The sequence below is a fragment of the Microtus ochrogaster genome, assembly GCF_000317375.1.
Source record: "Microtus ochrogaster isolate Prairie Vole_2 chromosome 14 unlocalized genomic scaffold, MicOch1.0 chr14_random_2, whole genome shotgun sequence".
Classification (NCBI taxonomy): Eukaryota; Metazoa; Chordata; class Mammalia; order Rodentia; family Cricetidae; genus Microtus; species Microtus ochrogaster.
In genome coordinates, this window is record NW_004949097.1 from 9269093 (window position 1) to 9295043 (window position 25951).

Here is a 25951-nt window from a genome sequence, read left to right on the forward strand (position 1 = left end):
ATCTGACACAAAGTGGCCAATAGCCCCTATTCAAATTGTGTGTGAATCAACAGGCCCTTGGTATGATAGACTAGAGATCTTGAGTTGGTTTCCGTGTTTCTTCTCTTTTCAAATCGTCCTAACACCCACTGCTACAGAGGTTCTTGAATTCTTCCCCTCTGTGTAATTAAGAGCACACATGAGTGCACACACACACACACACACACACACACACACACACACTCAGTTACTGGTTACATATAGATGGTCTCTAGTTCGTCCCCATGGTACATAGTCAATCATATTCTAATTTTTCCAAAATGAAGCCTGGTGCAAATTAGTCTTTCTTAAACTAAATGTTCCACCATGTTCCCTCAGACACAGATCTTACCAAGGTATCCAGAACCCACCACCACCATGAACTTTCTACTTGTTTTTTTTTTTTGTGCCCCCAGATTAACTAGGCAGATATCCAGCATCCCCTCCGCTCCTTTTGTGTACGTCTGCTTCCTCAAACACAACCTGAATGTGCCTCCCTACCTTGGTGGAAGGTGCTGCAGCACCCCTGTCCTGCTCTGTTTTCCTTCCTTCATCACCTCCCCCACCTCCCCCATGGGATTGTTTTCACCCTTCAGATCTGTAGGTACCATGCCAGATAGGATGTGCTCACATGCCCAAGGAACACTTGATGGTGCAACACAGTAGATGCCAGTTAGAATTTATTTATGCTCAATGAGTCAGAGCTGTGTGCATTGGCTTGCAAATCTATATGGAGTCGGATAAAACCATTTCTCTCGCACTTTGGAAAGTTTTGGGTTTACTGTCTGTTATTTTGTCTCAAACCAGAAGCCTCTGTTGATGTTTCCAAACAAGGCAGTTCATGGAAACCACCCCCAGCACACAGCAAAACCACCACCAAAATGTCAGCAGGAGGGCGCTGCTGACAGCAGAGCCGATGCCTGTCACTGATTTCCTGTTCTCTCACTTATTTCTGGAAGTGACCTAGCCACCAAAAGGAACACAATAGTTCTCCTTCCTCCCATGTCCCCCAAATCAAGAACTACAAACATCAAGCAAAATTCAACTAAGGATATTTGACAAGAATTTATTGTCAAGCACCCAGCTACTGAGCGCTGTGCAAAGGGCCAGGTCAAAAATTCTGACCTCTGACTTAGTGTTTGTTCCATTAAAAGGTTACATGAATGAAAACCTCCACGCTGTCTTCAGCTATAAACATTGCATATTAGTCAGTAATGCAGTGGATTGCTAAATTGTTAATCCAATTTCACTGATTAGAGACGTGAACTAACAGTCTAAGATCAGCTAATGAGTTAAATATTTGCATTGAGAAAAGAAAGCAAGATTGATTGATCTATTAAACAACCAGGACATAAAGCATCAGATATTCTTTAGGAATAATGCTGCCTGCATTTTCCCCACTCTGAAGAGCATCAAAGGGAGCGAGGTGACTCCTGACCACCCTTTATTCCTAGCTCGGCTTCCCAAAGTATGACGAGGAGCCCCTTGATAAGTTTCCAATAACTTACGTGGCCTCTAAGCTTCCCACCTAAAATTATCTGATTGACTTCATTGTGCCTCGTAGCCACCTTCTCTCCATTTTTCATAACGTGGTCACCATAAATTGGACTCCCCAACACCCATACTTACAATGTATGTTTTTGGAACCTGGGCTGACTAGTTTTGACTAGTTTTACATTATCTGGAAACAAGATGACTCATGGAGTCATCTGAAAGGAGCCTGAATTGAGAAAATGCACACATAAGAAAAGGCTATAGGTAAGCCTGTGGGGTGTTTTTTTTTTTTTTTTTTTAAGGATGTTTGATGCAGAAAGGCCTAGCCTATTGTAGGTGATGCCACCCCTGGGCTGGTGGTCCTGGGTGCTATAAGAAACCAGGCTGAACAAGACATGGGGATCGACCCAGTTAGCAACATTCTCCAGTACCTCTGTTTCAGATCCTATCTCCAGGCTCCTGACTGAGTGCCTGACCTGAATTCCCACAGTTGCAGAGTGTGACTTGAGAGTTGTGAGCCGAAATGAGCCATTTTCTTTCTGAGTCCCTCTGGGCAGAGTCTTCTATCAGCAATAGAAAAGTTGCTAGTGCAGTCTCGCTCCCACCCATTCAAGGACCTCTGGGGAGAGCTGGGAAATTGGAAGTGTCCCATAATATTCTTGTATAAAATCAATCAAATGCTCTCAACCCCTCACACACATCACTGTCAACTGGAATAAATTTAGATGTCCATGTCATGACAGGCTAGACAGTCCAGAAGTCCCCATCCATGGCATGACGGACTACACAGTTCAGAGGTTCCCATCCATGACATGATGGAACAGTCCAGAGGTCCCCATCCATGGCATGATGGGAATTCACAGACCAGAGGTCCCCATCCATGGCATGATGGGACTTCACAGTCCAGAGGTCCCCATCCAATGCTTTATGGGACAGGACAGTCCAGAGGTCCCCATCCATGGCATGATGGACTAGACAGTCCAGAAGTCCCCATCCATGGCATGATGGGACTTCACAGTCCAGAGGTCCCCATCCAATGCTTTATGGGACAGGACAGTCCAGAGGTCCTCATCCATGACATGATGGGAATTCACAGACCAGAGGTCTCCATCTATGGAATGATGGGACTTCACAGTCCAGAAGTTCCCCATATTGTATTTTTGCTGAGAACATGTCTGGGACAACTAGAATTTGATCTCTTTGATGGAGAATCCCATGGAAAATTAGCCAATTCTGTTCTAGGAACCAAAGGTCAGGTTATGCTAACTGATCTTAGTTCCTCTTAAGTTCCTCTTAGTTCCTTCCTACCTGTTTGTGTAAAACTTCCTCCAGCTAACCGCTTATCTTAGCCTCTGTCAAACGGCTTGCTTCAAACAGAAGTGTCCCAGCAGGTGTCAAGCAAGATGCCTGTCTTTAAAAACCACTCTGTTCTGGACTTTGGCCACACCTAGGTCTCCCAACTACACTGTGGTGTAGTCACACCTGGCTGGAATAAAGACTTCCAACTGGTTATAAACTGTGTCTGAGTAGCCATCTCTGGTGTGCTACCCATTAACAATGGAAACACACCTCCCTCTGTCTCTCTGTGTCTGTCTGTCTCTGCCTTTCTCTCTGTCTGTGTGAGTGAATGTATGTGCATGTCTGTGTGTATGTATATGTGTGTATGTCTCTGTGTGTGTCTGTGTGTGTCTATCTGTGTGTATCTGTCTGTCTGTGTATGTGTGTGTTTCAGAAAAAGTTGACTAGGAGGGAAGACTCACCTCCTCAGACTGCACAGATCTATGACCTATGGTCTCCAGCTGAATAAAAGGGGAGCATGAGAAGAATGCAGGGTTTCACTGCTCTCTGCTTCCTGGCTATTTCTATAACTAGCGGCCTCACGCTCCTGCCACAATGGTTACCCCCACCCACCATGACGGCTACTCTCTCAAACTGTAAACCCAGACAACACTCCCTGTTAAATTGCTTCATCACAAGTATTTGGTCATAGAAAAAGTGACTAACACTTCCTAGGCATACATGGGGACCTGAGTTCAAATCCCTGGCACTCATGTAGACAGTTGAATGCAACTGTATGTACCTCCAACATGGGAGCTGCAGACAGCTGGGTCTTGAGAGGTTACTGACCTGGCTAGCTTTGGGTTCAGGGAGCCACTCTTGTCTCAAGGTAACGAGAGAGAGGAGCAGAAGACATTGGGTGTTCTGTTCTAGTCTCCACAGGACACATGGGTTCACTCAATCACTGCCCCTCAATGCACACACCAAGATGTAAAGCACCCAAAGAACTATACATTCACACAAACATGGTCAGGTACAGATATACACAAAATGTTGGCAGGTGCTTCACATGGTCTTTCCACACGGTAGCAGCCAGATGAAGCTCATCTGGAGGACAGATGTGGTTTGCATGGGCTTCTCTAGAACTGCAAGACTACAGCAGACTCGGTGACTCAGAGAGTGCTGCTCGTGATCAGACCAAAGCTACTCAAAAAAGTACAGGAATATTCGTGTTTTAGGGGACTTTTTGACTGTCACTGAGAAAATCCCCTTTTCCTTCTGGAGCTCAAACAAAATTAGAGAACCCTTTGGAGGGTAGTTAGAAAAAGATAAACCCAGGATTCTATGGGGCAAAAAAGTTCCACAGGGGTTCTGAAAAGTTCCTTTTATTTCTGTTGAGAAAAATGTTAATATTCAATCTTGACTCCCTGTGGTCCCCCAGCCCTTGTGCATTCTGCCTTGAAGGCTTAACAGTGTATGCTGGGTCTCTTTCCATTTCATTATACCATCAGGTTATTCAACTGCAATAGCCATTCACAATTTAACCAGTTTCTTAATGCTGAAGATTTTCTGTCATGTTTGGCACCTCTGACTGATGATGGGGTGCCTAGCCCTTTGGTGGTTGAGGCAGGAAAATCGCAAGTTTCACTGACAACAAAGAGACCTTTGACTGGAATTGTTGCCAATTATGGCAGCAATGAAGGGTGGCTATCAGTTAAGTCTATTCTCGCTTTGATATAGACAATAAAGTTTGAAAAGTTTTGCAGAAATCACAAGGCCAAGGCCTCTTCAAGACCCCTTTAAAAAATACATTCATTAACCCAATCCACACAGTATTTCTCCTGCTGCTATGACCTTGAGCGCTGGTCCAATCATTTTGTTCAGAGACGTCCTTAGAGACAGTTGGGTTTACAGGAAAGACTATTGCTGCCTCAACTTCCTCATCAGGCTTTCTTGGGTTGCATTGGTAAAGTATTCATCTATTTCTACATGTAAAATTCAATGAGCTTCCCCAGATCTTATTATAACAGGAGAGACTTTATTGCACCCTATCATTTTAGAGAGTATTAATCAGAGGGGAAAGGTAAGGCCACATAAACAGGTAAAGCCAAAGATTTGGATTCCAACAGGGCTGAGTCAAATCCTGACTTGGTCACAGCCCGGAATCAGCATCTAGAGAAGTGGATCTCAACCACCCTCGCACTAAGACCCTTAAATACAGTTCCTCATGTTGTGGTGACGCTCAACCATAACATTATTTTTGTTGCTACTTCATAACTGTAATTTTGCTGGTGTTATGAATCATAATGAAAATATCTGACAGGCAGGATATCAGATACTTGACTCTGGTTGAGAACCACTGATATAGAAGGAAATCCTAGCCCATAACTCACCATCTAATCTCCAGTGCCCATGTGAAACAAACAAAAACAACAGCGAAAATCAGCTAGGCAGAGTCTTACATGCTGATCGCCCAGACCATGGCAGGCAAAGACAAGGGGCTTGCCAAAACTTCAGGTTCAAGGAAGAGATCCCGTGTTAAGGGACTAAAGCAGAGTGTGAGAAAGACATGCCTGACAGCTGCTTCTGGTTTCTATACTTACACACATGCGGACACACACCAGACACACATATACACATACCTCACACACACATGCACACACAAAAAGATTCACACATACACATGCACAATTATAAAAATACAGTCAGCTTACTCAATTGCTAGTGTATTTTTCTAATATACTTGATTTGTATTTGTTTCCTAAATATTTTACCTAAAATGTTACATTTTGAGAAACCAAATCCATTTATTTAAATAAACTTATCTACTATTTCTAACCCAAAATAAAAACATTGATTTAAATTTTAAAATGTTTCAGATGCTGTATTCCTATAAACAGGCACGCTTATCTACTCTTTTTCTCTTCATTGGGTTTTCAGGATAACATATAAAGCAGGGGTTTCATCTTGGCATCCCCGTACACATGTGCCATTGTGCTCTGCTCTCATGACAATATGGTTTACTTAAGAACTCTCACAGTTGAACATGGGTCAGCCTAGAACCTGGGAGGCTAATTTGGGAGGATGGTTGAAAGATGAAGCCATCGTGAGCTGCAGAGTAAATTTCAGGCTAGCCTTGGATATAGTTTGAGACTCTCAACAAACTCAGAAAGATTGGAGGGGGGATGGGCTCCTGTCTTTAGAGGTTATAAGCACACTGAATGCATGCGTGTGCTGGGTAGAGAACCATAACCAGTAAGTGGAAATGAAGTTATAAAGTCACGAGAATGTCCATTTTTCTATTTTTTTGGCCCTATGCACATGTATTTGATCTTCTTTACACTATGTCTCTTACAGCAGAGGCTGACTGTAATAAGTGGAGTGGCGGGCTGTGTTCTGCCGCCCAGCTAGCTTATACCCGAAATAATCACACAGAAACTGTATTCATTTAAACACTGCCTGGCTCATTAGCTCTAGCCTCTTATTGGCTAATTCTCACATCTTGATTAACCCATTTCTATTAAATCTGTATATCACCACATGACTATGACTTACTGGCAAGATTCTAACTTATGTCTGTCTCAGGCAGGAGATTCATGGCATCTGCCACATTGCCCTTCTTCCCAGGATCCTGTTTGGTCTACTCCACCTATCTAAATTCTGCCCTATCAAAAGGCCAAGGCAGTTTCTTCATTCAACCAATGAAAGCAATACAAATACAGAAGGACCTCCTACACCATTTCCCCTTTTTTGTTTAAACAAAAAAAGAAAGGCTTTCACTTTAACATAGTAAAATTACATATAACAAAACAGGTATCAAATAAGAACTACAGTTACAATATTTAGATCTATTTTATCTTTTATCATAACAAAGGAAAACTATAACTACCTATCTATTCTTCAACTCTATCAAAGACTTCAGAAGGATATAATATTATCTAAGTAAACATGAAATACATTTTAAGCAGCTTCCAAAACTCTAGAAATGACAGAGACATCTTGTTGCCTGGACAGTCATCAAAGTAATTTTGTACCATTGGGGCATCCAGCTTCAGCCTACAGATCCATAGTATTTAGCAGACATTTCCATGAAGCAGGAAATTCCAAAGACAGTTCAGTCACTTTCTTCTGTATCCTACAGAATGTCTCACAGACTCTTTTATGAATCAGGAACCCCGAAGGATCATCTCACCTTTTGACAAGTTCAGCAGTCCTCTCTCTACAGGTTCTTCATGTCCAGTTTATGCAACAGTCCAGGCAAGAGCAGTTTCTTGCCCAAATGGCTAACCAACTCCATAAGGAGCCTCTTCAATGTCCATCTTTCTCTTGAAGTAGATTGGTGCTGCCAGGAGCAGACGTGTCTCATTGTCATAAAAAGCCCTAAGTTATTATAACATTTTAAATGCCATATTCTATAGTCTTTGAAAGATATGAAGAATGCCTATCTAACTGAAATATATCTCTATATATCTAGAGAATCTAACTAACATGACCATAAGCTTGACTATTATCGATGATTATCCATTAACAACCTATATTTCCTAATTATACATTACATTTTTAAATGAACTACACAATCACAATACCTTAATCAAAAGCAGAAATATACATATAACAAGATTGACCTTAAATTAGTATCAGTAAACCAAGATTCATATCAATGCAAATTATTCATATCTTTATCAGCTGACTTTCTCTGAGGGAGGGTGGTCGCTCTGTACAGGAAGTGAGGAAAGGTGTGTACTCTGTGTGTCTGGATGTCAGGGAGGGGGCTGTCTCTCTGTGTTTGGATTTCTTAAAGATGCCGAAATTTCCCTCTTCTTGTCAACTAGAACTTGAGGAAAATAAACCTTGGCTATTTTGGTGGCTGTGGCCTAAAGGGACCCTTCTGCTCATACATCCTTTATCCAATTCTACGAGAAAAAAAGAACTCACTGGCAGCATAATTTTTGAGGTAGAACCATCTTTTTGGGTATAATATACATGATACCAAGCCCACAAGAAGCTGTCAAGTTTGGGGCTGGCCAGTTTCCTTCTCACCACTTTTCAAGCATGACTTCATTGAAGAAAACTTCGCAGGCAGACACTCCATAAACTCTATATGTATTCATGGATATAGACAAATATTCTACAGCCATCCTCTAGATGCCATGGATATGCACGTTAAGCATGACAGCAGAGAAGTGAACCATAGGTAACTTAGGTACCTCAGTTCCATAGGTAACTTAGAGGCAGCTACTCCTCTCTTGGCCTCTCCTCATTTATCAAATGAAAATAAGTTTGAGAAATTACATATACTTATTAAAATTATTAAATAAAGGGCTGGCAAAATAAGCTCAGGGGTTAAGAGAGCTTGCTGCTCTTCCAGAGGACCTGGTTTTGTTCCCAGCACCCAGCAGCTCATAACCCACCAACCACCTGTAACTCCAGCTCCAGGGCATCTGAAGGCCTCTTCTGCTCTCTGAGAACACCTGAACACAAATGGTTACACACACCTGCGTGCACACATGCACAGGTACACACATAAATTCATTTTTAATGACTAAACTAGGAAGATGCAATGAAGATACATTGCTCTGAGAACATATTGCGTTTTGTCATTTTTTTCCTAAGCTGTCCTCTTACCCTGCCTTCCCACCCCTTAGCCCTCTAGACCCTCCTAGAGTTCACTAATTTTCTGACACCCATCTGGCAAAGTAAAAAGGTATTTCTTATCTATCAAGAGTCCTGTGATACAGCATAATCCAAGACAGAAATTTTCCATTTCCACTAGTATGTTCTTTCCAGATACATGGCAGTGATGGGTAGCAGGGGCTCTCTGCTTTCATTAGTGCAGTGCAGTGGCCTTTGCCCCAAGGCTTCCCGACCCTCAACCTTTGTCTTTCCAATTCTTCACTGCTTCTGTTTGTTTCTCAAACAAAAGGCCAGCCATAGAGCTGCCTGATGCCTTCTGAAGCTAATGGCTGTAACTGACTTAAGCTTTGACCTATGACTGGCTGACTCTTGAGAACTGAAGAGCCCCAGGTACCTCTGTAGGTCCATTTCCTTAACACACGATCACAATCTGAAAATGTAACTTTAGGGGATTGCTTAAAGTTGTGTTTATTAATCCCAGAAAAATCATTGAGGTCAAAGAGCTACTGTTCTACTCCTTGCACACCCAGCCTCCAGTATAACCTGGCTGAAGCCCTTTCAGGGATTCAAGTTCCCAGGAGTTGAAAAATTGTGACAGTCTCTGGCAACAGGTTGCCGAGAAGCTGTACCTACTGGCCTGCTTCCTAAACATATTGGCTCCAGAGGGCTTCACAACGAAGATATTTCCCTCCACAGCTGAGCCAAGATAACTTGAAAACAAGCAGGCTGTATGTTAATTTAAAAACATGAATCCCACTCATGTAATTTGTGGGGAAATAGGTCCAGAATGCCCAAAGAATGTAAGACTGAATTAAGACTGAGCACCAAGACTTAGACCTGAACAAAAACTGAGGACTGGGCCCGGGCTCTCAGTGCCCTGCCCGACACGCTTTCTGCGATGTCAGTCTGATTGGAAGATGGACAGAGTCAAGCCACACCGACAACTCCGTCTGGAGATATAAATCTTCTGACAAAACAGTCATTTCTCCCTCTCTGTGTCTCACAAGATTAAATGTCTCACAACACCTGAGATCTGATGTATGAGCACACAGGAGTGACATGGAGCAACAGTGTTCAATCAAGCTCGCATGGAAAGCGTCCTCTCATGGGATTATGTTCTCCCGGAAGCTCTGTTTGGGGAGGTGGCAGAGACTTTAGTAGGGCGGAGATTAGCAGAAAAAAGTCACAACTGGGGCAGCCTCACTTGCAGTTCACCTTTCTCTGTTTTGCTGGTCCAAAAACAAGTGAGCAAACCGCCTGCCACTCCTGCCACTGTGGCCACAGCCCCAAGTCCTCCATGCCTTCCTGGTCATGATGAATAGTATCCTCAAACTGCAATCCATACCATGTCCTTCCTCCTTGTGTTGCTTCTTATAGGTATTTGAGCAACAGGAAAACACACACAGTAAAGAAAGGGACTCGTTGCAACCCAACTGACAATACCCACATTCTTTTCCCTAAGGCTTAAGGTTGGGAGTCCCCAAACATACTTCTTCCAGTGTAGAGATGTCCCCTCCACTCTGATAATGAACCCCAAGTCTCTATACAGCAGCACAGAGCAGAGGAGTAGCAGGAAGCAGCCAGTGAGTGAGAAGCCGCCTGGTGCAAAAGAGACCTTGGCAAAGCAACCAAACAGGACGTGCAGAACGCTGGGGGTGCCAGGCAAGCATGCACAGATAACTAACGGGCAAAATGTGGAAAACTGAACACACGAGAGATACTAACTAGATTCTGAGCTTGTTCAATGTGTTTCAAATGAAAAAACTGTCAGATGGATGGTAATGTATTTGTGGGGAAAAAGCTAGAGATCTAACTCAATTCATTGATTCATTCATTCTGCTAAAATTTATTAAGTCTCTATTATTCTAGGCACAATGTTATGTTCAAGGATACTGCAGGTCTTTAGCACCACCAACTGAATAGCCTCTGTAGGAACTTTCCAGGGAAGTGGAGAAAGGACCCCGAATCAAATAAGAGTCAACTCATGCAGTGAGGCAGCCCCCCCCCACACACACACAAAATTCAAATAGAATTTAAAAGATAAACATACATTAAGAAAGAAGAGGCCCGGGGCTTCCAGGAAAGGGGACTATGTGTGGGGATCTCGGTCAACCAGGAGAGCGCACATGGTATTTATGAAGACCAGTAAGTGAGTATAAAGACAGGTCCTGTGCAAACTGATCCTAGAGACCCAGAAGACACAGATGAGAAGGATGTGGCAGGCACTAAGGAGTTGGTCTTTGTCCTAAAACAAATGGGACTCTAGCTGAGAGCTGAATCGCAGGCAGGCAGAATCTCAACTTACACTTTAAGAAACGTAACTCGGGCAGGGCAGCAACTTAGAAAATGGACCAGAGAGGAGGCCAGATCTGATATAAGAAGATCGACAAAGAATGTTTGGAGGATTCTGAGCAAAGATTCCTTATTATTAGGAAGCTAATCTAAGTTAATGATGAAAACTTTTTAGTGAATATAAAAAGTGTCCTTAAGTTCTGCAGATTGAACGTTCCTTCCAAATCCCAGGTTGAAATTTAATTATGGCATAATATCATTAAGAGACAGGGCCCTTTAAGAGATGATTAAGCCACAAAAGGTTCTGTTCTTCTCACTAGTAATTATGCCATTATGAAAAGAGTGAGTTGGCCACTGCTTTATTAATAGCTCGCTACCCCAGGAAAAATACTATCAGATTTAATTACAATCACCTTGACCTCAATATGTTTCTAACCTTAATAATCAAATGTCTGAAAACCCTGAGTTTAGATTCATGAGAAATCAAAATTTTATATTTTTTTAAAAAAAACTATTCATTTTCAATTTAATGTCCTTAAAAAGCACTTTCCATCCTAAACTCTTCCAATACATCCAAAGAACCATTTTCTAACAGGCTGCCAAGATAATGCACTAACAGTTTCTCTAGGTAGTCAGGTTCCATAGAGTTAGACACAGAGAGAATAAAAGCTGATGTTCTTATCTGGAAAACTCTACCGCTTTGAGGGACTGCATTATCAATTTCCACAGACAACTTGAATTCTTTCAGGAGTCCAGAGCCTGTGACAAGAGCATGGTGCTGTCTCACATGTGATCTGGGGAAACTGACCCTTGGGGGCTGTGGGCCGTGGTTCTACCTTACAGCGATAACCCCAGAATGGTGCTGAGGTCTGACGTTTGAGTCCTAGCACCCACATGGTGGCTGAGAACTGCTTCTAACTCCAGTTCCAGGGATCACACATTCTCTCCTGTCCTTCACAGGATCAGGTTCAGGGCTGCCCAAGCATCCATGCAGGCAAAACCATGCATGACTAAAATGTTTAATATTAAAATTACAAACAAAGTCAGCAAATACTCAGCAGTCCTGGGAGGGTCCACCTGTCCATCTTCTTAATAGCAGAGGGCTTCGGAGAATTACGGACAGCAATCCACTACAACTCAATCTTAATTAATGGAAATGAGCAATTCCCTCCACACTGCATCCTCTTCTCCAAATATAATGGCACAGATGTACACGCTGCAGAATCCTTTTATCGTTTTATCAATGCTTTATCAAAAATCTTTTTATCAATACTCTACATCCCCCTGGACCCTACACTCAGCCTATTCATTTCTTTTACTGCCTTGGGAGGCTGGTTTCAGCCCTTGACTGGTGGGGAGCTTCTCCTGGAAACACCAAAATTTCCAGGAAAGGCTCAAGTCCACTAATGCTTTGACAGATAAGAACATATAGTGGCCAGGGATGTGGTTAGGTTGATGGAATTACCCACCTAGCACGCATGATGCCATGGCTTTAATCCCCAGCACTGGATAAACTGGGTATGGCTGTCTATACCTGTAATCCCAATATTTATGAGGCAGAGGAAGGAGGATCAGGAGTTCAGGGGCATCTTTGGCTATAGAGTGAGTTGGAAGCCAGCCTAGTGCTGTAGGAAGTCTTACAGCCAATGGTTACCTGCCCACTGGGGTGTGGCCTCTTATACTATGTATGCCGACGCAGAGCATGAGTATGGTCTCTTTTTGGTACCTCTCCTTTTGGGTTGTAGGATTCTGTTTCTGATCTCTATTCAAGCAGACGATTCTGACTTGTGAGTCTACCCCTAAATAAATTACCATCTATTTCTCAATTTTGAGCTAGTGTGGGATTTCTTTAAGCGTTCTTCCAAAGCCTAGACCACATGAGACCCTGTCTAAAAACAAAATAAAATAAATAATGATAAATAATATCAAAAATAATGATAATAATATCATTGACTTCCTTGGAGAAATCATTGCGAAGCACTTTTATATCTATAACTGTGTTTTGACACTGTATCTGAAAATACTGCTAAAATTTAAATAAGACCAGAGTAACCCGTTCCATCTTATAAATTATGAAACCAGGTTGGACATAGTTGATATAAATTATATAGAATCAAAAATGATATCAGAAAAAGGCCAAGAGTGGACCTGGATATTTATGCTGCATCACCTATAATGTTCTGCGATGCTGGCATTCAACCAAAAACAGCAGGGTAAACTGCCCAAGTTACTCGGTGGTAATGGAGGAATAGTCTAGATTCTTCAAGGAAGTTATATGCAGAAAATGTCTGGCTCCTTCCGGTGACCTGGATTTCTCTTTTATAAATATTAAAACAATAAAGTTGCTCTTGTTGCTCTTCAAAATGGGTGACTGGGGCACGCAAAGCCAGAGAGAGACACTGTAGAGTGCAGGACCCATAGTCTCTAATTCGACACTTTCGGGTTTCTCCTGAATAGTGGCAAACAAAAGGCTGCAGCTGTTCCGAGGTAAGGAAAGTGAAACTCTTTAAAATAGTTTCAAGGTCACTAATAGGGAAGAACTCACCTACTGGAGATCACTTTTCTAAAGTAAAATACGTAAACAATACAATGCTAGAAGGATTTTACGTGCACACACGTATACAGTTTCGTGTGTGTGTGTGTACAGATGTGGAGGTCAGATGAAGACATCCTAAGTCTTGTTAAATCACTCTCTACTGTTGTCTTTGGAAGGTCTTTCCCTGAATCTGAAGCTTACCCATTAGGTCAGACTGGCTGTGACACTCCAGGGCTCTTCATGCTTCCCGGGTGCTGGGATTATAGGCACAACTGCCGTGCCCAACTTTTACACGGTTCTGGGGACTGAACTCAGGTCTACACGCTTTTATGGCAAACACTTTACCATCTTCCTAGCCCCCTGTAAAACCTCTGAAGGTGTACTGGCTAGGTTTCATATTCCAGCTTTTTACCCACCAGCTCTGGAAACCAGAATGGGCAAGTGACACCTCTCACTCTTAGTTCCGTCCATGAAGTGGAAAGAACAACAACAATGTGCAGACGTGTTTGAAGGACAGGCTAAGACACGCGACTGAAGCAAGGCACACCGTATGGGCTGGCATAGGCAGCGTGTTGTCCTGGAGTTCAAATCATTAGATGTAAGTCTCTCTGCAGCTGGACAGGTGGATATGACTTAGTCCCGACCAATGACACAAGAACATGAGTGTGCCAGGACTTCTCTTCAGTCTCCTTCTTCCTGCTGGAATCCTGGAGCCAAGTTAGGGTCAAGGTTAGGGTGGGTTAGGGTTAGTGTTATGGTGGGTTAGGGTTTAGGTATCTCCTTGGCCATCAGCTGATATGACTCAGCAAAAGAATCCTGGAATACTGATGGTGCACAGTAGCCAGGACTCACCCCTGAACGACTTACCATCTACGTTCCTGTTACTTGAGATCAGTAACTACCTATTAGGTTATCAAGCCAGCCTGGCAATGCTCTGTGCCCAATAAACTCAGTCCCCTTTGTTTTTACGGCTGAAAGAACGTGTCTTTGAAAAGTGACTAAGTAATACCACTATTTATATCAGCATACAAATTTCACTAGGAGGAAAAAGAAATTGCTAGGAGACACAGGAATACCCAGGAGCTGAGAAAATTACATTCAGCACAGGTCTAGGAAGAGGGGAAATGTATACTGTCATTCCAACAAGGCCGATTTCAGGAACTATTCTGAAATGTCCTCCTGGGTTTCCCAGAGGCCAAAGACACAGCCTGACCAGTCTCGGGAGAGCACAATGGGAGTTGGGGTTAAACTGAGGAGCTGGTGTGGGTGGAGTGTGCTCACTCTCTGCACGTGGCTTTGCGGACACTCTGAGGAAACTGGTCTAATTTGTGACCTGCACCCTGTGGCTATCCTCCGTCAGAAGAGAGGGAGCTAGCTACATTTTTTATTGCACCAAGGGGGATATTTTTCTGATTGTATGAGAGCAAATGTGGTTTTTTAACATTCTTGTTCCTTTCTTGCCCAAAGAAATGTATGCGTCTCCTAAGGGATGTATTTTTAACTCCAAATAGATTTTATTTTATTGTAATTCCTGCAATTGTTGGACCATGGAGGCTGAGAAAGGACAGCCCTGAAGTTGGGAAAATAGCTTGAACACTATAGCATTAGGTCCTGGGTTCAATTCCCAAAACCACAGAATTTGGAGGTTGGATAGAAAATCCTTAACTAACAAGGAAAGTGATAATCCAACCTAGGGTGGGGGCTAGCTTGTGGGTGCGGAGTGGTACCTGTGTGGGTGTGGGGGTATACACGTGCATGGAAGCCAGAGGACAGCCTCAGGTGTCACCCACCTTGTGGCTTAAGACGAGGTCCCTCACTAGAACCTGGCTAGACAGATGGCTCACTGAGCTCTAAGTGATCCACCTGTCTCTGCGTCCCCAGCACTGGAATTATAAATTATGCCACTATATCCAGATTTTCACATGGGCACTGAGGATTTGAACTCCAGTCCTCAAGCTTGCACAGTGAGCACTTTACTGACTGAGCCATTTCCCAGCTATCATACTATCCTCTGTACACACACACACACACACACACACACACACCATACAAGCACACACACTATAGATGATAGATAGATGATAGATAGATAGATAGATAGATAGATAGATAGATAGATAGATAGATAGATAGATAGATAGATAGATAGATAAGAGTTAAAGACAGCATTTCCACGGGGGGAGTCTGTGGTATACCTGAGCCGATGCAGTAGCCAGGAAACAAAGCAGCGGGCATTCCTACACCAGTGGCTTCTCCGCCTGTTTCTGTTCCACCTGGAGTTCCACCACACTGGGTGGCACCACACATATTCAGGATGGACCTACCGAATGAGCTGTCTGAGCATGCCGCCACGGACACACCCAGAGGTGTGCTTTCCTCATCTAGGCGCCTCTTAATCCAAACCAGCAAGTTTAATGATCCAAACATCTCAGATGACAGGAATTGCTTAGCCTCATTCCCATCTTTGAGAGACTTAAAGCAGAATCCAAGAAGCCTTATTAAAAGTTCCAGCAAAATAAATAAACCAATAAGATAAAATCAGCCTTCGTGTCTAACCATGTTCAACAGTTATTTCACCAAAATACATTCACAGAGCCATTCAGACACAGCTACATGAGCTCTTGATCCCCTAAAGCTCAGCCTGAGTGGAACTGGACAGGGTATCCTGGAGAATGAGCAGATGGAAACGGGTATCAGTATAATGTGGGAAGCATCGCTCTACTACAAAGAAGAAAGCTCATCCCTCAAAAGCTCACACCATCCTGGAACCAGGAGAGAGCTCAGAGGAAACATCAATGTGCACATATGCAATTATATGGAGAGCTATTATGCCTATGTCAGAATTTAATACAGCTGATAATGAGGCTACAGGAAATTGTGGAAGGTCTGGGTAATGTAGTAATAGGAGCGGCGGGGCTGTGCCCGGCTAGCTTTACCCGAAATAATTACACGGACACTGTGTTCATTTAATCACCGCTTGGCCCTTTAGCTCTAGCCCTTACTGGCTAATTCTGATATCCCGATCAACCCATCTCTAATAATCTGTGAGCACCGGTCTTAGTGAGCACCGGTCTTACCGGGAGTGTATCTTCCCAGGAGCGGGGAGCATGGCGTCTCTCTGAGGCATCTGCTCCCGAGAGCAGAGCTGTGGAGTCTGAGCTCACTTCCTCTTCCTCCCAGCATTCTGTTCTGTTTACTCCACCCACCTATGTTCTAAGCTATGAGCCCAAGCAGTTTGTTTATTACTTAACCAATGAAATCAACAGATTGATATATGACACTCCCACATCAGGGTAAGAATTGGCAGACTATGATAACAGAGGTTTGGGGTAACATCCCCAAGTAATCTCCAGTGTCCTTGTCTATGGACACAGCCCTAAAGAGGACCTGGTAAAACTCCCCAACAAACAGGTCACCTTTCTCTTCTATTGCATTTTGGCAGCAACAATAAAATGATGATTAAAAGTGGCAGAGGAATAGCAATGGTAAGAATTGTGGCTAAAGCATGTGCAGTGTTGGGGACGTGACAGTTGAATGGGTGACCTGGGAAAACCAGGGAACGGCTTTACTGGAATTCAGTCTGATGCTGCATCTTGATTATCGAGTTGATGGGACTGAGAAGCAGTGGGGGTTAGTGATGCACCCCTGTGTTGGCTGTTTCCAGAGAATGTTAGATGGTGGGGGCTGAGGCCTAATGAATGCTTTAACCCAGGGATAGATTCAAATTTCGAGTAGATTATTGGAAGGCTCTGGAATGATGGAAGATGGTCTCAGATGGAAGAAGTAGATTATGTAAGGGGTTTCTTGTCTTTGGGGGCAACAGCTTGTCCTGACCACTTCCTGCTCTGACTCCACTGTGCTTCCTGTGTGCCATGAGACATGAGCAGCTCAGGCACACCCTGGATGGAGCCTCTGAATGTAAACTAGCCTGAAGACAGTGGGAAAGGGCTGGCCAGTTTTTCTTCCTGCTTCCCAGGAGCAACACAAACGAAGGGCACCACCTGGCTGGCAACTTAGTCTGCTTGTAACAGACCAGAAACATGGGGGAGGGGCATCCACAGGAAGCTACTGGTCCTCCAGAGTGCTCATCATTCCGGAATCTCACAGGAAAATACACAGGCATCCTTAAAAAAAAATCTATTCATTGTGCGTTTTGCACAATTAAGCACACGTAGTGATGTAATGACCTCTGGTCCCTACATAAACCACAGTTTTCCTTTATTATTGTGGGATGGTGATGGGCACAGAGAAAAGGAAATGCTTCCTTCCGTCCTGGTCCCTGGACTGTCAGATACGGCGCCAGGCTCGTTTGTCTCTCTTTAATCATCTCTTTCCCTCCAATCCATTTCCTACCAGGAAGGTAAAGGTCACTCGCTATCTGGAAACCCTCCACTACCAAAGCCTTTTTTTGGTTGATTTTAGCTTTTTTTTCTTAACTGTTAAAGACAATTGTTTCTTTTCTTGTCTTCATTTAGCTCATCAGTATCTGTTCTTTGTTGTTTTGTTTGTCTTACAACCATGTCTTGCTGTGTAACTCAGGCTGGCCTGGAACTCACCCTGCACTTTAGAGTGAGTCTCCTCCTCTATGCCACGGGCAGTGCGGCATCAGATCCTATCTGTTCACAGAGTAAAGGCTTAGATGAATTCAGATCAAATGTGCCCAGTGTGCTGTAGCCCTCAATATGATCCGAGGTGGGCTCATCCTGCCTCAAGCCTCCGTGCACTGGGACTGCAGGTGTGTGCCACCATGCCTGGCTAGCGCTAGTTTCACAGAGGATCTTACGCATCAGCTCGCATTGGATACCACTCTTTCCTTACCACCTTGATGAATCTTGGGAGTGAAAGGCTGCCTGTCTCCTACGTCTAGGAATCAGATGCTTCAGATGGAAATTCATCTTTGCATTGCTTGTACCTGAATGAGACCTGAAGGAAGGGAAGTCCTGAACCCATCTTCTGGCCACTGTTTCTTCTGGAGGTAACTATGATCACACAAAAGACAATCATTCTAGAATGTTCTGGTCCTGGAGCACTGATATCGAGCTCTGGAACTCAACTCCAGGAGTAACATCTTGGCTGACGCTTCACCCCTTCTTCTAGTGTATCCCCTGACAAATTACTTTTTCACCCCAAATGCCCAGAGTGATCTCCATACATTGTCCTGATTGACACTCCTGGTCTCGTGAGTCAGAGAACTATCAGTACTGGCAATTAGGGGTTACAGTGCACACCAGCGTGCTTGAGAAAACTAGGTCTCCACTGCCATTCTGAATAGACAGGACCCACACTCCTCTCTCCATCATACGGAGAAGAAAGCTGAGTCTCAGGGGAGACAGGGGAGTTACCCAAGGCATTTAGTTGGCATTTAGATAGACAAAATTTAAATCCACACCTTACTTCGATATTAGGAAGTCTCCAGAGCCAAAAACAATGGAACGCAAGAGCACATGAACATTGGGACAGAATTAAAGCCTGGTTTACTAGCATGTATATGCGTGTGCATATGTATGTGTGTATGTGCATATGTGTCAGTGTGCAGAGTGTGCCGTACATGTATGTGGAACATGCATATGAGTGCTCCCATGAGCACGCATGTGGAGGACAGAGGACCTTGGAAGTCATGTTCTACCATGTTCTGCCTGCTTGTCTTGAGGTAGGGCTTCTCACTGAAGCAGAAGCTCACTGAGTTAGCTAGGCTGGCTGGCCTATGACTCCTGGGATCCACCTGTCTCCAGTCCCACTCCATGTAGGAGTACAGGCACAGCAGACAGGCCCAGCTTTTACACCACACCCCACGCAGGAGTACAGGCACAGCAGATAGGCCCGGCTCTTATACCACCCCCATGCAAGAGTGCAGACACAGCAGACACGACCAGCTTTTATTCAGACAATGGCAATTTGAACTCGTGTCCCCATGCTTAGAGGGCAAATGTTCTTCATCACTGAGTCGTCCACCCAGCCAATACTTCCTCATTTCTATCTCTTTAATGTATATGAGTGTTGGCCAGCGGGCATGTATTGTGCTCCATGTATGCCTGATGCACCAGGAGGTCAGAAGAGAGGTCGGATCCCCTGGAACTGGAGTCACGGATATTGTGAGCTGCCAGGTTTTCTCCAAGAGCAACAATTGCTCCCCCTCTCTGCAGCCCCCTATTTCGTAGTTGTTGGTTTTTCCTACTTTAAACAGCAGACCTTCCAAAACCATTCAATTATCTAACACAACAAAGAGTGATCCAATAAATACAGGATGGTTTTTTTTGTTGTTGTGGCTTTATTAATTTTTGGTTAGCATAACAAAGTCATAGGCTTCACTGTGACACTTTCATACATTTAGTTCATTATTCTTTGTTCTGATTTGTACCCCAGCCTGCTCCATCTTCCCTCCGTCCTCCTCTCTGGTCCTCTCCATACCTCAAACATTTCTTCCCTCTGTGTTCATGCCACGTGTTTCCCATCATCCTCTTCTTTTTCCCTTTCCCTCTTCCTCTAGTCCTTCCTCCCTCTCATACTCTCACTTCTACTTTCATGTCCTACACACACATACACACACATACATATGTACACATGCACATATACACACCTACATGCACATATACACACATATGCGCGCACACAACCACACATAGATATGTACACACAAATACACATATATACACGCATATGCACACACTCAAACACACACATATGTACACATGCATACATACACACACATACATGCATGTTTTGATTCTGCCTGAGAGAAAACATGTGATATAGACTTTTTGAGTTTGTTTTATTTCAATTAACATAATTATTTCCAGTTCTATTCATTTTCTTATAAATGTCCTGATTCCATTTTTCTTTAGAACTGCATAATTTTTCTTTGTGTCTATGTACCACATCCTCTTTACCTATTCCTCTGCTAGGGAACATCTAGGTTGGCTCTGTGTCGTGGTCAGCATGGACAGAGATGCAGGTATCTCTGTGGAAAGCTGACTTAGGACCCTCAGGTATATTCCCAGCAGTGCAGGCGCACCTTGCAGAGCCTGTGACTCTGGATTCCATGTGACAAACTGATAAGACCGTCTTCTCTGCGAATGAGCTTGTGATCTGTTCATCACAGAACTACTCAGAAACTGAGTCCTGCTGTCTAAGGCTGAACATGGGTCCTCTACACGCAATCATCTGGCCAAACTGAAGTCACCCAGAAGACCTGGGAAGACCAAAATTAATTTCTCAAATTCTCCCTGTTTCACCAAAGACCTCTCCCCAACCAACACCAAGGGTTCTTTAAAATTAAAAAAAAAAACTGTCTTTTTCAAACTAGTTAGTGAAAATCATCTCACTGCAACGTTCAGGAAAGCAAGCAGGGAAACGCCAAGTAAGCAAACACTGTTTTCGACCATTTCAAAAGTGGTCAGACTGAATTCTTTCTCTCAGTACCCACCACTCCTCCACTTCAGAGCAAGAATGTAGCTGTAGGGTTAGCACTCAAGAGTTCAGAGAAGATGTATGGTCCCCACTCCCCAGTGGCAGCATCAATCCTAAGTAAACATTCTTATCTCAAATCCTCACCATCCTCCCACAGCCGACCTCAGCACTGGAATCCCAGCACTCCCTGACCACTGTTTGCCCCAGTTTCTTATGTCTGAAATCTAAATGACAGGGAAACCCGCAGCTCTATGAAGTTTTTCCTCTTAATGTCTTACTTCCACCTGTGCATCAAAGCAGAAAACATAAAAAAGACGTGAGAAAAAAATGTGCACAATTAAGATGAGAAAAGAGAAGATGAAGAGCAGCAGACCCCCATAAAGCCTTCCTTTAGGGAGAAAGGTCAGGAGCTGCACCACAATGCAATGGGTTCCACTCACCTGGGGGAAGAGGGAATAGGTGGAGTTGTCAATGGTGAACGAGTATAGAAACTCCCCATCATACCACAGGCTCTTCCCCATGGGGGAGTTCGTCTTCGTCATAGCAAAGAGATGGGCCGGATCGCAACAGTCTTTCATTTGCTTCCTAGGAGAGAGAGAGAAAAGAACAGCAGGTTAAGCGAGCAGCCGACTCCTGCACTTGCCATCTCCACAGGAACATGCAGCCTCAGCCCAGTGCCAAATCACTCCACAGTGTCTCCACGGTGATCACGCTATGATTAACTCGCACTGCCAGTCACTGGACGGCATGACTGTAATATTTTACTTACAAAATGTTTCAGAAAAATATGCCAGCTCCCAGGTGTGGTTGAAATATATCTAGAGGCAAAACTAGGCATGATCCTTGGAGATGCACTGGCTGGTCCAGCCATCCGGATCCTAGAAAGACTATGGAGATCCCATAAAGAGCTGGCTCTGGAGGATGGCGGGCTAGCTAGCGGCAGCAGAAACACACCTGTGTCTCGTTTCCAGCTATTGGGTAGTTAAGAAGAGTGCAGAGGGTGGCTATGAATGAGAAACAGGTTAGGCCAAAGAGGGTCCATGCCCCCAAACTGAGGACAGGATCACAGGGAACTCTGTAGCAGGCCTCTGGATAGAAACAAGCACAAAGTAAATGGTGTAGTCTCAGAAGATAGTGAGGTAACCTGCCTTCTGGATGTCGGGGACTGACTTGGTTGAACACTGTGACCTTTGCCGCAACCTCACTTTTCCCACTGTGTTTGAAATACTGGCCTCTAGAGGGATTGCCTGGCCCCAGCAATCTGCCTTTAGATGATTCCCTTGTTGGCTCTTCAGTACCAGGCATGTCACTGCTCTATGGGGTTGATCAACCACTGAGCTTTAATGAGTAAAGGAGCTAGCATTTAGGAAGACAAATTGCAGGCATGATGGCACAGAGCAACACCCAAGAAATTATTGAAGCACATTTTGTGCGTTGCCAGAGAAGAATAACTAAAATCTGGGTGATCCTATTATAGATGGATTTTTATGACCCACCTTGACCCACAGCCATTCAGTCCCAAATAAACACACAGAGGCTTATATTAATTACAAACTGTTTGGCCTATTGCTCAGGCTTATTACTAACCAGCTCTTACAACTTAAATTAACCCATAATTTTTATCTATGTTTAGTCACATGGCTTGGTACCTATTCTCAGTAAGGCATTCTTGATTCCTCTGTGTCTGACTGGTAACTGCATCTCTGCCTTTCCTCTTCCCAGAATTCTCCTTGTCTGGTTGCCACACCTATACTTCCTGCCTGGCTACTGGCCAATCAGCATTTTATTAAAGCAATATGAGTGACAAATCTGTACGGTATACAAGAACATTATCCCACAGCCTCCTATTCCATAAACAACGAGTCTGAGTGGAATGAACTAGTTCTATCTGGCTTCCCCAAGGGGAATTGTTCAGCTCCATCGTGACTCCTTGCTGTACAACAGTTTTTTCCATGTTGAAGAGAAGAAGGGGAAGGCTCAAGGGGTAAAAAAAAAAAAGGTCACGTGTCCGGGAAAACAAACACTTGGAATGTTCTGGAAGGCCCCTCCTCAGCAGTATTCAAAAGGAGTTAACAACTGCTGGAGTAGGAGACCCTCTCCTTGCTGACCTGACCTCAAAGGCAACATGACCAGCTGCCTCATGTTCCCATCACATGCCCTCCTCAGCAGGACCCATGAGCCAAAATAAGCCTTCCCTCCTATAAGTTGCTCCTGTGACAATTTTAACACAGCAATGGTAGAAATCAAAACAACATGATGCCGTATGTGAGCTGGGCCACGTGCTTAACCCCTGACTGGAGGGTTGGAGTGGGAAGTACCCTTAGAGCTTTTTAAAAAATGTGTAGAAAAATGTTCAGATGAAGCAGCACAAAACCCCTAATGCCTGTTTGAATGTTGTCTCCAAAATTTATGTCAAAATTTATTTGCCCATGTAATCAGATTGGCAGAGAGAAGTGTGACACCAAGAAGAGCCACACTTCCTCTACTGGGCTGTTCCTGGTCAACAAGTGTGGTCTTGCTCTGTTTACTACCCAGCTTCCAGTGCCCCGCATCCTCCCAGTGTTGCTGATGAACACTTTCATAGGTCACGCAGAATGAGCACCTGTACACACCTGCTCCAGCTTCAGGTCAAAGGTCAATACATCTGAATACAAACTTTAACCTTTCCTTACTAGGAGGTCATGACAGGAGCCTGCAGCGTAACCATTTCCTCTGAAGCCAAAACATCCCATCCTGCAGGGATGCTCCTCGAAAAGGAAGGTGAGCATCTCAAAGCAGTCCCAGGAAGTCCCTGAAACGGAGCAGATTCACTAGGGCCCTGACTCGATGCCGAGAGTCACTCTGAGACAAGCCGAGCTGCCTGGAAGAAGCAGAAACTACCCTGGCTGCCTGAAAGAGGTTTAGATCAACTATGTCACTTGGAAAGGACACTCTCCAGCCTGGTGAGCTACCTGCAGACAGTGTCTCGGGTTTCCAGCTCTTGTAAACTGTCGCCCATGCTGGGGTGGCCTCTGGTGGTGCAGCTGTCTTGGAGTCATTTCTGCTCCTGTGTGTAACCCTCACCCACACTCCTTTAAGCAACCCTAATAAAGCTCAGGATCCACTAAGCTGGACTTTGGTGGTATCTGTACATTGATCTATCATGGACTTCCTAGCTGGGGTGAGCTGTGTCTCCCCGGGAAAGGTTCTGTCATATGGCAGGGCCCCATTTCTTGTGCTGCCTCTCTTATCCCCAAGATTAAGCCTCACTAGGATAGCATTCCCAATGGCTCCTTGACTTCTCCCTTGTATTGAACGAAAGAGCCCAAGTCAGAGTGGGTGGCACTGAAGACGGATAGCAGGCCCCGAGGACCAGCCTAGGTCATGGGGTCTATGCTTGGGTGATAAAGGCCACTGTCACAGGAGGGAGTTCAGATCACTTGGTTTTGTTTTTCTGCTTCTGCTGCCCCACATGCTGTCCGCTGCCACGTCATGGCACAGCAGGAAGGCCCACACTAGAGGCTGCCCTTGGCACTGGGCTTCCAGCTTAAGAGACTGACATTCTTTTTTCTTCCAGAAGAGAATTTCCTAAAAGTTCCCTGTCATGTGACATTGTGCTATCCTAGTAGAATGTGGAGTATGATATCGGGTATTGCCATTATTGTTTATGGCGCAGCCTTGCTGACGAAATGACACTCATGGCCAGGGAGGCCATGGGATTGTAGGCCTGGCAGCCTACTCAGCCCCATGGGCCTCTGAGCTCATTACACTCTGCTAGGTGTTCCCTCCTGCTCTTGGATCTTGGCTGGGTTCCCCTTCGTGCTGGTTTCAATGTGGAAAGGACAAAGGAGGGGCTAAGGACAAAAGCCTTTGTTCTGTCATGCTTTGCTGCTACACCAACATTTATTTACCAGAGGAACCTCCCTCTCCTTTCTCATCCAACTTCATCATCATTATCATCATTGAGACAGGGTCTTGGTATGTCGACCAGACCAGTCTCAAACTCATCACCCTCCCGAATACTGAATGCTGGGATTAGGGATGCTCACCACTACACTAGCTCACCATTGAATTCTTACTAGTGCTTCTCTACCACAAGGTAGCGTGACCGGGGTTGTGTTTTATCAGGAGCTGTCCCTACATTTTGTCAAAAGAGCACCCTAGACACTATATTTTAACCATATGACTTATACGGTTTAAGACAATCTCTTAAAATAGGCAGAAGTTCCACGGACATGCATCTAAACGTTGGTGAGAATGCCCTGATGTTTGGGTTCCCTGCTACAGGTCTGGCGATGTCTCTCTTTTGTCTTCAGAAATAACTCTAAGAGATCACAAAAGAAATATTGTTATTCTCATTATGCTTAATTAACGTCTATAAAAATGAGCTGCATGTGGTTTCAAGACTTGTCTCGGCCACAGGAAGAAACACACATGCAGATCTGTGAGTCTAAGTTTGGGCTGTTTCCTCTCTGCTTGCAAAGCACTCAGAACCATACAGGCCCGCTTCTCTTTTCTCTATTCAAGGAATCTTTGCACAAATGGGCCCAATGCCTGCCATGCAGCTCAGGCCTTCTGGACAGAATGTCCATCCAGTTCCCATCGCACCACGGAGCTGGGCAGCTTTGAGATACTTTCCCCACAGTTTGTCTCAGGCCACAGACGCGGCACCATGGAGGTGCATGACTTCACCCTCAAGTCTTTCCACCTCTCATTAGGTCCTTCCTTCCGGATGGAAGCTCTCCCCTCTAACCTCCACAAACCATGATTCAGCCTAAAGTGCCATGAGAAACGCAGAAGAAAAACTTGCCATGGTCGAACAAGAGCACCTTCTTCCGGCTGGGGCCTGACAGTTAACAAATCACGTTCATATTTGTTTCCTCTCTGAATCATAAAAAGAAAAAAAATACACATAGGAAAAAGATCCAGGCAGTCACATTTTCCTGAATGTACAGACAATGAAAGCAATGATACAAGCCAAGAGTTACACAGGTTTGTCAGACAGATGAATGATTTCTCTGGCATTACTAGCATGTGTGCTGGGAGACATGGAGTAAGTTTGCCTCTCTTCCTCCGTCATCACTGGACTTGGGGCAATTATTCCTTTATGGGAGAAAGCAGAATTAGACAGAAAGTAGGAGTTCCTTGTGGACAAGTATTTCCAGAAACCCTACATCTCCAGCAAACTCATACTGGTCCTACTGCTCTCTGAAGTGCAGAGTTTTCTACACGCCTTTCCAATGTTCTCTCCCCACGATTCCTCCTCATCCTCCTGTTGTGCTGTTCTATGGAGGTGTTAGGGGATCACACTGA

General features: G+C 44.3%; 1 protein-coding gene across 1 annotated transcript in view; it reads right to left on the reverse strand.

Annotated features, from left to right (window-relative positions):
- St8sia1 (ST8 alpha-N-acetyl-neuraminide alpha-2,8-sialyltransferase 1) overlaps positions 1 to 25951 on the reverse strand; it is a 137610-nt gene that overhangs the window by 59570 nt on the left and 52089 nt on the right. The window contains exon 2 of the mRNA XM_013352808.2: positions 21100 to 21244. Within this exon, the coding sequence (XP_013208262.2) occupies positions 21100 to 21244 (145 nt within the window). The remainder of the gene's footprint in view (positions 1 to 21099; positions 21245 to 25951) is intronic.